This window comes from Sphaerodactylus townsendi, linkage group LG05 (genome assembly GCF_021028975.2).
Source record: "Sphaerodactylus townsendi isolate TG3544 linkage group LG05, MPM_Stown_v2.3, whole genome shotgun sequence".
Taxonomy (NCBI): Eukaryota; Metazoa; Chordata; class Lepidosauria; order Squamata; family Sphaerodactylidae; genus Sphaerodactylus; species Sphaerodactylus townsendi.
In genome coordinates, this window is record NC_059429.1 from 955,813 (window position 1) to 970,863 (window position 15,051).

Sequence of the window (15,051 nt, forward strand, 5' to 3'; positions counted from 1 at the left end):
GCTTAAAGTTTCACCCCCAGAGGATGAAGATATCAAGGACTGCGCTGAGAAGCTGGCCAGGTTCGTGGCGGATGGGGGCCCCGTAGTTGAAATGGTTGCCTTGAAGAACCACCGAGAGAACCAGTCCTTCAGGTAGAGATCACAAACTAGGGTGTGGGCGGGGCAAATCCTTGTGACCAGATGTGGGGGGTGCTAGTTTTGCATGGCAGCTCAAAGCAGTGGATAGCAGGCTGGGCTAGACTGGGGGAGACGTGTACTCCAAGGCCACCCCCTACCCCCTGGGAGCCCTGAACCTCACCAGGTTCCCTTGATCAAATCTATTGTTACTTTATTGCTTAAACCCCACCTTACCCCCCAGTGGAAATCCAAAGCAGCTTACATTATTCTCTTCTCCATTTTATCCTAACAACAATCCTGCAAGGTAGGATAGACCAAGAGCATGCAACTGGCCCAGGGTCATCCAGCAAACTTCCATGGTAGAGCAGGAAATCCAACCTAGGTGTCCTAGATCCTGGTCTGATGCTGTTTTATTCAGCCTACTTTATCTCAAAGGGGGAGTGGAGGACCAGGACAACTGCCGTTGATAAGTGCATTCTTAAAAAATACTGTGGTTTTAAACCAACGTTGTTTATCCTTTGGGGGGGGGGATGGGGGATGACGACTTCAAGTCACAGCTGACTTAATCCTCAAGGAGTTTTCTAGGCAAGAGACGTTTGGAGGTAGTTTGCCGTTGAGTTTACATTTCTGTAAGCCATTTCTGGCAGCAAGTGAGATGTAAATAAAAATTTAATTCTGCATAATTCTCAAGATAGAGTAGTTAGTTCTTCTCTGCTTCCCTCTCAAAAGAGTTGCTGACCTGAAGGGGGCGATAAAGCACAACAGAGCAGATCACCTTGTTTGGGCAGCAACAACGCAACCAAAATTAAAAACTGGCCTTCCTTGGAGGAGGCTGAAGCTGCTTCAGCAGGTGAAAGAGGCTGCAGAGCAGTTTCAGCTGAAGCCATCCAAAGTCCTTAAAAAATGAAACCGAGGCCGATTTGCAAAATAGTCCACCTTTCTCATTGGTTCTCAAGCTGGGTTGCAAGTGCCATCGACTTGTACAAAAGAGAACAGTCTTCAGATGGTGGTGTTCAGATTTAAAGCTAGAGAGTGTCATAATTCAGGCCTCATGTAGTGGCATTGTTATGAAAGCTGTAACTTTCCATTGTTATGAAAGCTGGCAGAGAAAACCTTCTTAGTCTGAAAATGTAGCCTACAGTTACCTCCTCCCCCCGCCCCCTGGCCAATTTCCATCCGGGGGGGAAAAACCCAACATCGTTGAGGACAGAAATTTTGGAAGACAACATAATTCCTGCAATATTCCCAGTGGACTACTTGCCAAATGGAGCAGTTGTCCCCGTGCACTCCAGGCCCCCCAGCATCATTCCTCTGGTAGTATGGATGCTTTGTAGGGACCCTTATGGTGGAGGTTTGCCCATTTGTCCATTGACCTGTCAGGTCTTTGCTTTGATTTATTAGTTGCACAAATAAGAAATGGCTTGTCCTGCCTGTGGCTGCCAGCTTCAGGACAGTCTTTACATCTTGCTGTTCTAGTTGGAAGAAAAGACTTAACTCATGGCGGGCAACACAAGGAATGGAAAACATAGAAGCAGCAGGCCAAGGAGAAGGCCTTGCTGATTGTCCCTGTACCTTGTGTTGTGGGTCTGGTGGGTGGGTGTAAGGGTCTGTCCCTCCAGTCCATAATTAAGACTCAGGAATATTTCTAGAGCGTTATTGAACTGCGTCAAGCCCAAGGCTGCAAAAAGCCAGAGCTGGTGCTCATGGCTTTGCCCTTCACTGTTAGGGTCTGCTACTCCAGTCATCAGACGAGACTCAAGAAGGTTTCAAGAGCTTTATTGGAACCGTGTCAGCCCAAGGCTCAGATACCCAAAACTGAAGTTTGGTTCTCTGGCCTCTGGTATGTACTTGTAAGTTACATCATGGTTCAACCCATAATCCCCCCCACCCTCACATTCCCATAATATCAGCATAATAGAGGATGGTGGGAACAGAAGCATTGTTTACGGATAGGTGGTTCACTCCTTTGGAGGAAGGCAGATAAGAGTGAACGTTTAAGCTCTGCTGACATGCGAGCAGGGGGAGGGGGAGGCCTCCTTCTCCCCGGGTGATGATAATGGCTGGGCCAGCTGTGGCCTTGATGCGGACGTGCAAACTGCCAGGCCAAGAATGGCGCAGGCCTGACACTAGTTTATATTACCGAATGTTGAGACATGGCCCATTCAGGAGTTCCCCCCTCCCATTGATTCCCACAATTGCCCTCTTGAAGCGAGAGTTGTAATACAGTATTATTTATGAGTTGCCCAAGGCCACGATGACATTCTCCCATCTCCAGGGAATTGGGGGTGGGGGGGTGGGCAGGTATGCATATTTCACTAGTTGCAAGCAAGCACAAAGTGACAGAACAGAGAGGCCCTCGGGCCACAAAATAACAGCAGGCACAGGTGTGACCTTGGCTCCAGCCCTGTGATGCCAGGCCTGCCTGACAGTAGGAGGGGCTTTACCTCCCTCCTCCTCTTTTTCAGCAGGAGAGGGCCCAGGTGATAAGTGGCGACAGGACCGAATGTTGCAGCCTTGCTGTTTCCACTCTGAAATCCCAATTTACCTTTTCCTTCTTCCTTGTATGAGTTGGACCTGCATTTTTAATATTTTATGTTCTGTTTTCCATGCTGATTATTTTGCATTGCAGGAACTCTTGAGGGCAAATGAGCATTTGGGATTTCAGGCAGCTTTTTCTCCCCCCCTTGCCAGTGGCTCCTGACCTCCAGAGGCAAGGAGCTGTTTTGTGCAGCTCACACCTTCTGGATGTTAAAGTAACAGAGCTGAGACGGAAGAACATAAAAGCAAGCCAGCAGTCTGTTTAGTGTGCATTACTTTACATTTACCTACATTGGAGTGTTGTGGGTCTTCTGGGCTGTATGGCCGTGTTCCAGTAGCATTTTCTCCTGACGTTTCACCTGCATCTGTGGCTGGCGTCTTCAGAGGACCTGATGGTAATAAAGCAAGTGGAGTATATATACCTGTGGAATGTCCAGGGTGGGAGAAAGAACCGTTTGCATTGGTTAACAAGTGTAAAGGGTGCAATTAGCAAGTGTGATTTGCATGTGTTGAGTGGAACCCACCCATTTTAGCAAAAGTAACCCTATGCAGATGCCCTCACTAACTGGTTATGCAGCTTAATTGTCACTTACATATGCTAAAATGGGTGGATTCCACTCAATACATGCAAATCACACTTGCTAATTGCACCCTTTACACTTGTTAACCAGTGCAAATGGTTCTTTCTCCCACCCTGGAAATTCCACAGGTGTATATATATATATATATATATATATATATATATATATATATATCCTCTGAAGACGCCAGCCAATTGGCCATGCCAGCAGGGGCTGATGTGAATTGTAGTCCATGAACATCTGAAGCACCAGAGTTGGACACCCCTGCATTTTAAGGAGTTGGCTGCTGACCCTGAGACCTGAGGGTTTCCTTGTGCATAATCCTGAGATTGATGTGTTCATATCCTCATGTCATAAATGTCCCCATAGAGAAGGAGTTGCCCCATCTGTTGGATGTCCATATCTTTCCTGGTGGGGTATTTGATGTCTCGAATTTGAGTGGTGGTTGATTCAAGGGGAAGAACTTCTGAGTTAACTCTTATTTTGTATCTGCCACAAAAGACACAAGTTGGGAGTATCAGCATCAGAAATGGACAGTCCGAAAATGTATTTTTTCATAGGCCGCTTCTCTCCCCAGTTTGGATGATGCCAGTTCCCCACATCAATAGCCTGATGAAGTAGGCCAGCTTGGGATACAGTGACAGGCCCAGGCCCACCCTGCTTCCTTGGCAGAAGGGGGATTCAAACCCAGGTTGCTCCATCCTGATTTGCCACTCTATTCACTGTACCACACTGGCTGTCAAAAATGGCAAGAGATGACACTTTGATTTGGGGTGGGGGTGGGGGGCTTTTTTGCTGTCTTGCCCAGGTTTTTGTATGAGCCCAACAGCCCCGGCTACAAGTATTACCGTCAGAAGCTGGAGGAGTTCCGGAAAGCCAACAACGATGCTGAGGGCATGCCTCCGGTACCAGAGGCCAACCTGAAGCGCAAAGCTGCCCCCGAGGTAGGGCCATGCTCCTCTGCAGCACCGGCAGCCTTGTTAGCCAAACCGGCAGCAGCTGCATTGAAGAAGAAGCGGAAAAGCCGGTGGGGCCCGGAAGAAGAGAAGGTCGACCTGCCCCCACCAGAGCTGGCGCAGACAGAAGACCAGTCGCCCACTCCGTTGTCAGGTTAGCAGTTGCTGTGATTGGGGAAGGGGCAGCTCCCTCCTCATTTATGCTGCTCGTTCCAGCAGAATGGTTATCTTCTCTTAGCAGGAGGAATGCTTTTATCTTGTTGACATTTGCCATAGGATCTTATCGCTGCTCTCTCTATTCTGCCTCCACTTAACAGGCTCTGAAGTTGCATCGTGTGGTCACTGCCTTGGGATTGTTTGGGCTGTGTTTTCCTGCATGCTTCTGCAGGCTTGCTTCCGGGGTGGGGGTGGGGGGTGGGCGACTTGAAAAGGCAGCCAGCAATGTAAATAGTTGGGTTTTCCCCCTTCCAATTGGGTAAAAAACAAACACACACAACTTGCAACTTCCAGAGACGTCCTGTGAATTGTGGCTTTGTGTACTCTGCAGTCAAACACCAAAAGGGGGTGGGGGTGGGAGGAACTCCACTGCAACGTACCAGGAGCCTCAAAGTTTGAGCTGAAAACTCTAAAATCTATACCAAAATAATTATAGTTATTATATAGTGTACACAAGAACCTGCATTAAAAACACAGCGCCTGAAACTCAGCTTGTACCTTTTTTAAAAAGCCACTGAAATTGTTACGCGGATCTTAGACACTGCCGGTGGCACAATCATGTAAGTGACCAGCAAGGGACCACACGTGCTTCAAAATGATGCAGGGTCTGATTTTGGATGCCTTTTAATCCCTGAAAAATACCAAGAAGGTATTTTTGGAGGGAGGTTTTTTTTTTTTTTTGGTTCAGCTTTATATTTTATTTTATTTATTAGATTTTTATACCACCCTATCCCTGAGGGGCTCCGGGCGGTGCACAACAATAAACATAATATAACATAAGATGGCTAAATCTTTAAAAGCAGTGATAAAACAGTAAAAGCTAAATCTTATAAATACAATACAATAAAAATACAATAATAAATATATTTAGCGCAATGGCCACACCCAACGCCCAGGAGCCCTGTAGAGATAAAGGCCCAACTAATGCCTTATCTTGTTCTTGGCTGTTGCCAACTTAGGCACTTGCAAGAGGCACGGACATAAGTCCTCTTTGGCTGACCTCAGCTGGGAATGAGAACTTGCTAGAGCTTAACCCTGCTTACTAATGCAAGTCTTACTGACCTTTTCCTGTCTGTAGCAGAAGATACACTGCTCTGGAACAAGGAGGTTTTTATCAAGCTGCCTTAACTGACAGCTGCCAATGTTCAGCTTCTCTCCACAAGTGTTTTCAAACCCTCTGAGCCGCTCACGCCATCCAGTATCAGTGAGCTCCCTAAAATAGCTGTGTGTTGCGTGAACGAGGTTCTCCTTTTTGTCTGCCTGGTTTCTTTCCTTAGCTGGAAAAATGTATAGAAAGACACAAATTAATGTTTTGAAAAAAAATCGTGTCCCGTTCGGTACAAGTTGCACCATCTTTGAGAATTTGTCTTTCCAATTTCTCGAATAAAAGGTTGCTTCAGTTCTACCCAGGAAGCTTGAAGCCATCAAGGTGACCCGTGCAGGAGTTGGTGTGTAAATAAATTGGTCAGTTAGTTAGGGTTGCCGAACTCCAGGTGGTGGCTGGAGATCTTCTGACATCACAGTTGATCTCTAGGTGACAGATTGGTCCCCCTGGAGAAAACGGTTGCTTTGGATGGTAGACTCTACATGGACTCTACACTCCAATTGGCCATGCCAGCAGGGGCTGATGGGAATTATAGTCCATGAACATCTGAAGCGCCAGAGTTGGACACCCCTGGCCTATAGTATATGTACTAAAAAGCGGTTCTGTGAGTTGAAACGCTGCTCTGGTTTTCTGGATTTTGCACACTCCTTCCTTCTGCCACCAGATACCCTTGTTAGCCATTTATGGCGAAGAAGAAATAACTTGTATAAGGTCCCCCCCGTTCCCCCCCCCCCTTGTCATCTGTTCCCTCGGAGAGGTACATTGAGTTGTTAAAGGGGACAGGCCAGTTACAGGCAGGAACAGTATGCAGACAGAGAGTGTTTAAGACGGGGGCTCCCAAACTTTCTGAGCCTGTGAGCATATTTAGAGTTCTGACACAGTCGTGGGCACCGCCCCCAAATGGCTGCCACAGGGAGCAAAGCCATGCACCCCGGGGGGGGGGGGGCAGGGGAGTAGAGGTGAGAGAGGATAAACCAAACATCATGGCAGCAGCTGCCACTGAAGCCATGTTACGTTAATTTGCATAACCAATCAGAAGCCTTGCTGGGCAAGAAGCCCGCCTGGCCCCAGCCAATTTCTAGAAACACTTGGTGGACCCCAAACATGGTATTTGTGGGTGCCATGGTGCCGATGGGTGTCATGTTGTGGACTTCTGGTTCGATGGGGAGAGGGAGATCATCCAGTAGCTTGGAGGACAGGGGGCAGGGTTGACACCTTTAACATTTTGCCTCTTCCAGTCCTGGAACTCCAGGGCCTCGGCTACGAGAAGGGGAGGCCGGTTGGCTTGGTGGGTGTAACGGAGCTCTCCGATGCGCAGAAGAAACAGCTGAAGGAGCAACGAGAGGTGAGTCCCCCCCCCCAATTGCTGTGGAATTCTTCCGTCGAAAAGCGCTCGCATTAGATGGTGGTTTGATCTGATCCCACTTAGCTGAGACCTCTGAGTCCCAATGGCACCTGTGAGCCGCAAATCTGCTCAGCGTCAGAACAAGGTTTAAAGCTTCCTTCGTTGGGATTTGCTTATTTTTATTCTTAATTGGGTTTTGTTGCAGAGTCTGCATTCACAGACTGTGGTTTAAATAGCACTGCCTGCACACGCTCTTCCATGCTGAGTGGTCGGCCCCTGTGATTATGAAATCTCAGGCTACGGGCCAAGAAGAATGCAGACCAACAAAACAGGGTTGCAGTTGATGATGCCAGAGTATAGCACAACAGCTGCCCTCCTTTGTAATAGCTGGATAGCTTTGTAATAGCTCGGGCACCGCCCAGAGCCCTTCGGGGATGGGCGGTATAGAAGTCCAATAAAATAAAATAAAATAAATAAATAGAGTCTTCTTCTGTCCTCTTTCCACCTTTATGGTCACTAGAAAAAAAATGTCCACTGTACGATGCTTCCTGGTGGCTTTCAAGGAGTTCTGGTCCCTGTTTAATTTGAATTGGCATTCCAGAGCCCTCTTGGGTAGCAGTAACTGCCAAAAAAGTGGGATTCCTCTCCACCCTGGTAGCAACAGGGGAGTAGAGGACACTCCCCCCCCCCCCCAAGTGCCTTGTTTCCAAAGGTTGGCTGTTGCTCAACTCCTCAGCTTTGTGGTTGTCCATGACAGATGAGGCTTTGAGAAAAGGGGGCAGCAGTGGAGGAGAGCTGCGCTCTGCTTTTTCTCCCCAGGGATCCTGCCCAGAGGTGGTACCTGTTAGATACTATTATGAGAAATCTGTTCAATTGAAGTCCAAGGCTGAGCTGAGGAGTGTTCCTGCTGTGTCCCTATGTGATGTATTTCTCTGGCTTTGCATTGTCCATTTATCCCACACAGATGGATGTCTGTGTTCCATGCAGAGGGTGGGAGGGCATTGGTGGCATGCGATGGCATAGGTCACCTTAGCAAATGGGCAAGTGTCTTAGCACCGGCTGTCAGAAACTGTTCACTGTCTGTGGTCTGAGCATTGTGCTGCTTGAGCGTATATATGTGGGGACAGAATTGGTATCTAGGTTTGTGGCAAGGTCTGCTTCCTACGGTCTCTTTGTAATTTCGATCTCATATATTACACATTTCTGTTTGTGATCTTTAGCATCCACACATCTGCCTAACAAATAAATGTACACTTAGTTCACCTGATGAATTGAGCTCATTTGTGAAAAACTATACTGGAATAAATTTTGTCAGTCGTTCAGTTTCTGTAGGACTTCTGTTTAGTTGCTACAGACTAACCAGGCTACTTATTGGGGTGACAGTGGTGGGGGTGCTATTCCCAGGAAGGCCAGTGGAGGGGCAGCAGTCACTGTTGATTATATAGGTGCCTGTTTGGGCTCATAGGATTTGTTTGTTTTGATATATACACCAGCATGGTGTAGTGGTTAAGAGCAGGTGCACTCTAATCTGGAGAACCGGGTTTGATTCCCTGCTCTGCCACTTGAGCTGTGGAGGCCTACTTGGTGAACTACATTAGCTTGTGCACTCCAACACATGCCAGCTGGGTGACCTTGGGCTAGTCATGGTTCTTCAGAGCTCTCTCAGCCCCACCTACCTCACAGGGTGTTTGTTATGGGGGCAGGGGGAGAGAACGTGTTGGAAATAAAATCTCCAGACAAATGATTGGTCTAATGAAATCAAACTTTATATTTGCAAACAGAAAGTTTGGGGAGCATACCCACATTAAGAATTTATGTACGGGGAGGGGGCCCGGCATCTGGACATGACCCACCCACCCTAGGAGGGGAGGGGAGGGAGGGAGAGTGGCATGCAAGAGAGGAGATGGGAGGGGGCCCGGCATCTGGACATGACCCACCCACCCTAGAAGGGGAGGGATGGGTGGGTGGGTGGGTGGGTGGCATGCAAAAGAGGGGAGTACTTTATAATACTCCATAATGCCCCCTCCTTCTGCATTACCCTGTTTTCCCCAAAATAAGACCTACCTCGATAGTAAGCCCTAGCATGATTTTTCGGGATTTTTGGAGGATGCTTAAAATATAAGCCCTAGTCCAAAAATAAGCCCTAGTTACAGATTTCCCGGTGCAGCTGATCTGGTCATGTGGGGGGCGCAAAAATAAGACATCCCCTGAAAATAAGCCCTAACACAGCTTTTGGAGAAAAAATTAGTATAAGACTCTGTCTTATTTTCGGGGAAACACAGTATAACAGTTATAGAATTTGATTGGCAGTTTATAATTCAAGTGAATACAAGACATTTGATTGATCTGTCTTAACACAAAGAACTTAACAGAACCTGTTTTGGCCAGCAAGCTTGCTTCACTCTGTGTAAAACGGGTCTGCAACCTGTGGCTCTCCAGATGTTCATGGACTACAGTTGGCCATGCTGGCAGGGGCTGATGGGAATTGTAGTCCATGAACATCTGGAGAGCCGCAGGTTGCAGGCCCCTGGTGTAAAACAAAGAGCGACCCCCCCCCCCCCTGTAACTGTTCTGTAACCCTGACCTATGAACTCTGCCTCGCTGGCTCACCACAGATTCCTTTGGCTTTTAACACAGACTATTATATTGCCTAGTTTTAACAGATTAAATCAAACAAATACTAATTTGTCTTACAGAATGACACATAATTTGACAATTCCATAATTCCACAAAAGGAGTTTGTAAGCTCCTTTGAGTTTCCTTGGAGGAGAGAAAGGGCACGGGGATATAACTCCAAACTCCTCCTCCTCCTCTTCTTCTTCCTCCCTCCCCTCCCGCCCAGATGCAACAGATGTACGCCATGATCGTGAAGCACAAGCAGGCTGTGCAGGAGATGCAGGCCATGTGGGAGAAGACGGTCAGGGACCACCAGCACGGCTACGACAGCGATGAGGAGGTGGACTCGGAGCTCGGCACGTGGGAGCACCAGCTGCGGCGCATGGAGATGGACAAGACGCGTGGTGTGTGGGGGGCGGGGAGCTGTGGTCTGGCTGAGTCCTTTGGAACCCCTGAGGCAACTGAGCCTGCCCTTCGTGCTGTTTGCTCCTGGCCTTCATTCCATTTTGCGCCAGACTAAATTATGTTAAGTCTGTCAGCTCCCAAAACGATAGCATTTGACCGTCTGAGCGTTGGCCAATTAATCAGTTAATCAACTGAAAGCTACAAACCTGCAGTGCTAAAGGGGAGGGAGAGCATCCAGCTGATACTGGAATGGGATGCCAGGCAGTTGCCTTCCAATAGGCTTTTCTGTAGGGAACAGAGACAAGAGGAAATACCTCAGTTGGTACTGAGCACCAGCAGCTGCACAAGCATTTGTATCAGAAAACACTTAATCAGTATTCTCCTGAAGGGCCTACCTTGATGCTTTCGCATACACTGAATAATGCACTTCCAATTCCCTTTAATGACTCAGACCAAAAGTGGTGCAGTGGTTAAGAACGGTGGTTTCTGATCTGGAGAACCAGATTCTGTTCCTCCGCCTGAGTGGTGGTAGACTCCAATCTAGAAAGCTGTGTTTCCTCCACATGAAGTCTGCTGGGTGACCTTGGGCCAATCACAGTTCTCTCAGAACTCTCTGAGCCCCACCTCTCTCACAAAGTGATTGTAAGCCATTTTGAGACTCCTTGCAGTAGAGAAAAGTAAGACATAAACACCTTCATTGAAGGCAAGTTTCCCCATTCAACTTAGTAAAATTCCATTGCCAAGTACATGGAAACCCACTATCCAGCATGTGTCAATCAAAATGTCTCTAGTCAATCAGCTCAATGTGAGACCTGTCCCAGAATAAAGCAAGCTGTAGGATTATAACCATAGACTTTATTGGAGATCAAGGCATAACGAAAGATAGACGATTTCTGAGGCCACATGGCAAGGGATAGATCTTAAATCCCCACAACCTAGGGCCCGCCCCCGCTGGCCTACATGCCGCAGTTGCAACATAGAAAGAAAGGAAACAATACAGTGATTTAATTACAAAACATTAACACAAAAGGCAGGAACCATCAGTCTAATGCTAAGGGGGAGGGGGGTAGCCGAGCTGGTGTCTGGCCCAGGAGGGTGGGTCCCCCTCCCCCGGCCACTGGTCAGGCTCCATCCTGACACTCAACACAGCCTGACAGTGGACGCAGTGCTTGATCTCCTTGTCTGTTTCTGCCGTCCTCAGAGTGGGCTGAGCAGCTGACTCAGATGGGCCGGGGGAAGCACTTCATTGGAGATTTCCTGCCACCAGACGAGCTGGAGAAGTTCATGGAGACCTTTAAAGCACTGAAGGTATGACAAGGCTGTTTTCGCTCGGCCCGACTTTTGCTCAGTGCTGCTTCCTGGGTTTCTTATGTTCGCAGCCTTGCATTTGTTTTAATCACAGAGAAGGGTGGGAGGTGCAGAAATACACTGATTACAAATATATAAACTGCACCATGGCTTAGAAGTGTAAAAACTGTGAATTTAAACTCTGTATCATAAGCAAAAGGCTTCATCTGCTGGTTTAAAAGTAAAGGGGAGGTAATCAGCGAGATCCTGAAGAATTTGAAGACGTGCCTTAGAAATATTATGTCGCCACTGTTTATGCAAAGTTTTCTCTGCTCCATCGACCTCTCTAAGGACAACATGTTGAAAAGCAGAAAGTGCAGGGATGTCTGAGCTGGGAATAGATGCTGATCTGACCCTGAACTGGAGAGTATTCACAGTCCCACTGGATGTCCCGCCATAAACCTCTGACTTATGGTGACCCCATGAGGTTTTCAATACAAGAGGCTCTCAGAGGTGTGTTTGTCATCGCCTGCCTCTGCAACGTGACCCTTGGCTTCTCTGAGGGTCTCTCATCCAAGTACAGACCAGGGGCGATCCCACTTAGCTTCTGGGAGCGGATGCGATTGGGCTAGTTTGGGCAGCTGCGTCCTGTGGGGGTCACACACTCCTCCTCTCTCCTCCCCATCCCTTTCTGCTCCGCAGGAGGGCCGTGAGCCTGACTATTCAGAATACAAGGAGTTCAAGCTGACAGTGGAGAACATCGGCTACCAGATGCTGATGAAAATGGGCTGGAAGGAAGGGGACGGTCTCGGGTCGGATGGCCAAGGCATCAAGAACCCCGTCAACAAGTGCGAACTTTTCTGTTGGTTTTACTCCTGTGCTTGTGTGGCTTTGTGCACCCTGCTGTCCAAACCCCCTTTATGAGGGGCTGGGGATATTGCAACCACACCCTCCTATGCCCAAACGTCCTGTGAGCATGCCCTCCCCCCCATGCCTTTGTTTTCCTCTTGTCCAATTTTACTCTTTCCTTCCCTGCCACATCAAAGATAGACACAGAATCATAGAGTTGGAAGAGACCCCAAAGGCCATCAAGTTTAACCCCCTGCCATGCAGGAAGACACAATCAAAGCACTCCTGACAGATGGCCAACCAGCCTTTGTTTATAAACCTCCACAGAAGGAGACTCCACTACTCTCCAAGGCGGAGTATTCCACTGTCGAACAGCCCTTACTGTCACGGAGTTCTTCCAGATGTTTAGGAGGAATCTCCTTTCCTGCCCCTTGAATCCATTACTCCTGGTCCTAGTCTCTGGAGCAGCAAGAACAATCTTGCTCCCTCTTCAATGTAACATTCCTTCAAATGTTTAAGCATGGCTATCATGTCACCCCTTAACCGTCTCTTGCCCAGACTTAACTAAGGCACAGGGTAAAACTCATCCTGGGTCTGTCTTAAAACAGGGGAGTGACGGCCGTGGACGGGGCTGGATTTGGCATTGACCGTCCTGCTGACCTGAGCAAAGAGGACGACGAGTATGAAGCATTCCGCAAGAGGATGATGCTGGCCTACAGGTTCCGGCCCAACCCCCTGGTAGGACGGGCATTTCCTCATTCAGGGTTTTCCCCCCACGAGTCTGTGAGTGTAAACTGCCACCGGGCGGCACCTGAAATTCTGGGGACTGCGGGGGCCACAGTTCCCCAAGCTTTTTGAGCCCATGGGCCCCTTCGGCATTGGGTGGCTGCAGCTGCCATGGAAAGTGGCGCCAACCACAAAATATTTGTCACAGAAAGTGGAGCCAACCACAATCTCATAGTGAGGTTGTGCATAACTATTTAGTAACCCTTCAGTATTCAGGCTGAAACATTGTTTAACAGGATGAATTTTAACATGGACGGACTGTTTTAAAATACGTTCTTGCATATAGAAACTGCTTATTGTCAGTTAGTCACTGAAGATGGTTGTTCTTTGATGGTGGCTGCTGGCAAAGCAACACTTTTTTAAAAAAAATCTGAGCCAATCAGAAGCCTTCCAGGGCAAATGCACCACTTCAGATGCCAGCAACAGATGCAGGCAAAACGTCAGGAGAAAATGCTGCTGGAACACGGCCATACAGCCCGGAAACCCCACAACACCCCAGAAATGGGGGATGTTTTCTCATCCCTGTTCTGGAGTTGTCCAATTAATACTGCAGGTGCCTGGCCTCTGTTTAGGTTATGCCTTCTGCAGGTAACACCTTGAAGCATTTTAAATACATTCACCCTATTTGCACCCTTGTGGGATGGCAGGGAGGAGGAGAGTGAAGAGCTGTCCCCCTGGTGGGCTCTGCCACCCCTGCTGTCTTTGCTGTGCTGCTGCGACTGGGGTGCTTCTCTTATCCTCTCTTCTCTCTTTGTTCCCACAGAACAACCCCAGACGTCCTTACTATTGACTTGGCGCTGCTCTTTTCCCCTCTGAGCGGTGGTTTGTTTGTACTGTGAGATGTTAACGAAGTAAATCTCTTCCTCCTGCATCCCTTTTCTTTCGTGTTAAAAAATGTTCTGTTTTAATATATATCCCAAGCCCCGTCTTGCCTCCCAGCCAAGAGTGTCAGACCTGATTTTAGTGGGGTGGATTTGGTTTAGGATTTTTTTTAAAAAAATTTTTTTGTCTAATGAGCTTACCTGAGGTAGGAGAGGGGGCAAGACCGGAACCTCAGATGAATCCAGAGAAAGAGGAAAGGGACAGACGGCCACCCCAGATACTTCCCGGACTTGAGTGTGGATGAACATCTGTGGCCATATGAGTGTGGTGGACTGGGTGGAAATTCAGCAAGACCAGGTGGCAGGAATACAATCCCCGAGTCTTGCAGGCTCCTTTGAGATGCTTAGTTTTATCCAGTACGAAAAAAGATCCTTCAGGGGCCAAGGAAGTGCCAAAAGACTGTTGAAATGGCCACTTCCTTTGTCGGAGGAGGACAGTCACCCTTTTCTCACCCCCTCCCCAGGAGAAATAAATTTCAATCCAGCAATTGGAACTGAACAGCACCCAGGATCCTGTGGCTGAGTCCCTGTGTCTGTCCTGTTTGACCACAAGGGGTTGGGTTCCTTCCTCAAACAGCAGTGGAAAACCTTCCTCTCTTTCTCCCAGAAACTTTCTCCCAGCAGCAAGACACAGTATTCGGTTGATATCCTGCCCCCTTCTCTGCCCCAAAAGTACAAAGCAAATTGTGCCACTTTTAGTCATTTTTTTTCAGGGCAGTTGTTTTCCTTTGTTTAATCCTGCAGAGTTGTAGAGTTGACGCTTTTGTCTTGGCAACTGAATAAAGCTGCAAAAAGCTTTGGGGGCTGCGTGTGTGTGTTTTCTGTAAGGGTGGACTTTGAGACATGCCTTCGATTCTCCCTTCAGAGTGGGTTTGTCTCTGGACCGGGATCAGCTCTTTAGGCAGGAAAAAGTCCTCCATGATGTGCAAGATCCTGTCTCTGGGCATGTCAGAGACCACATCTGGGCCCTTCCGCATGCAGATTTCTAGAAGGCAGCTTTCCTAAGACTGGTAGATGCTAAATAGATACAGGGACTTGTGTGCCAAGCAGAGCCCTCGGCCAGGCCTCCAGATGGGGGCGAGGGGAAGAGGGAGGGGTCTTGTTGCAGGCCTTGACAGTTTCTTTGGCTCTGGGAGCCTGCCTGCAAATATGAAAGCTAGACTCGTGTTTTTTTTAATTTTCAGGGATTTGCATTCTAGTCAGGTTTATTTCCACTGTAAAACCTCACCCTGACTCCTTCATGGACCTTCTGTGGGCCCCATCGTGTTTTCAAGGCCCCTCTGAATGGCTTGCCATTGCTCACCTCTGCGTAGCAACCCTGATGACCTCCTTGGTGACCTCCGGTCCAAGTACTAACTTGGGCTGGCCT

General features: G+C 48.3%; 1 protein-coding gene across 2 annotated transcripts in view; it reads left to right on the top strand.

The window, feature by feature from the left end:
- Positions 1 to 14,479, top strand: part of SUGP1 (SURP and G-patch domain containing 1) — a 34,849-nt gene extending 20,370 nt beyond the window's left edge. Inside the window, exons 7-14 of one of the 2 annotated variants that reach the window (XM_048495867.1) lie at positions 9 to 132; positions 4,045 to 4,346; positions 6,752 to 6,858; positions 9,701 to 9,878; positions 11,081 to 11,187; positions 11,869 to 12,014; positions 12,624 to 12,753; positions 13,565 to 14,479. In XM_048495867.1, coding sequence (XP_048351824.1) covers positions 9 to 132; positions 4,045 to 4,346; positions 6,752 to 6,858; positions 9,701 to 9,878; positions 11,081 to 11,187; positions 11,869 to 12,014; positions 12,624 to 12,753; positions 13,565 to 13,591 — 1,121 coding nt within the window. In that variant the 3' untranslated portion in view covers positions 13,592 to 14,479. The remainder of the gene's footprint in view (positions 1 to 8; positions 133 to 4,044; positions 4,347 to 6,751; positions 6,859 to 9,700; positions 9,879 to 11,080; positions 11,188 to 11,868; positions 12,015 to 12,623; positions 12,754 to 13,564) is intronic. The other variant, XM_048495868.1, reaches the window with a different exon arrangement.
- Positions 14,480 to 15,051: the final 572 nt, after the last annotated feature.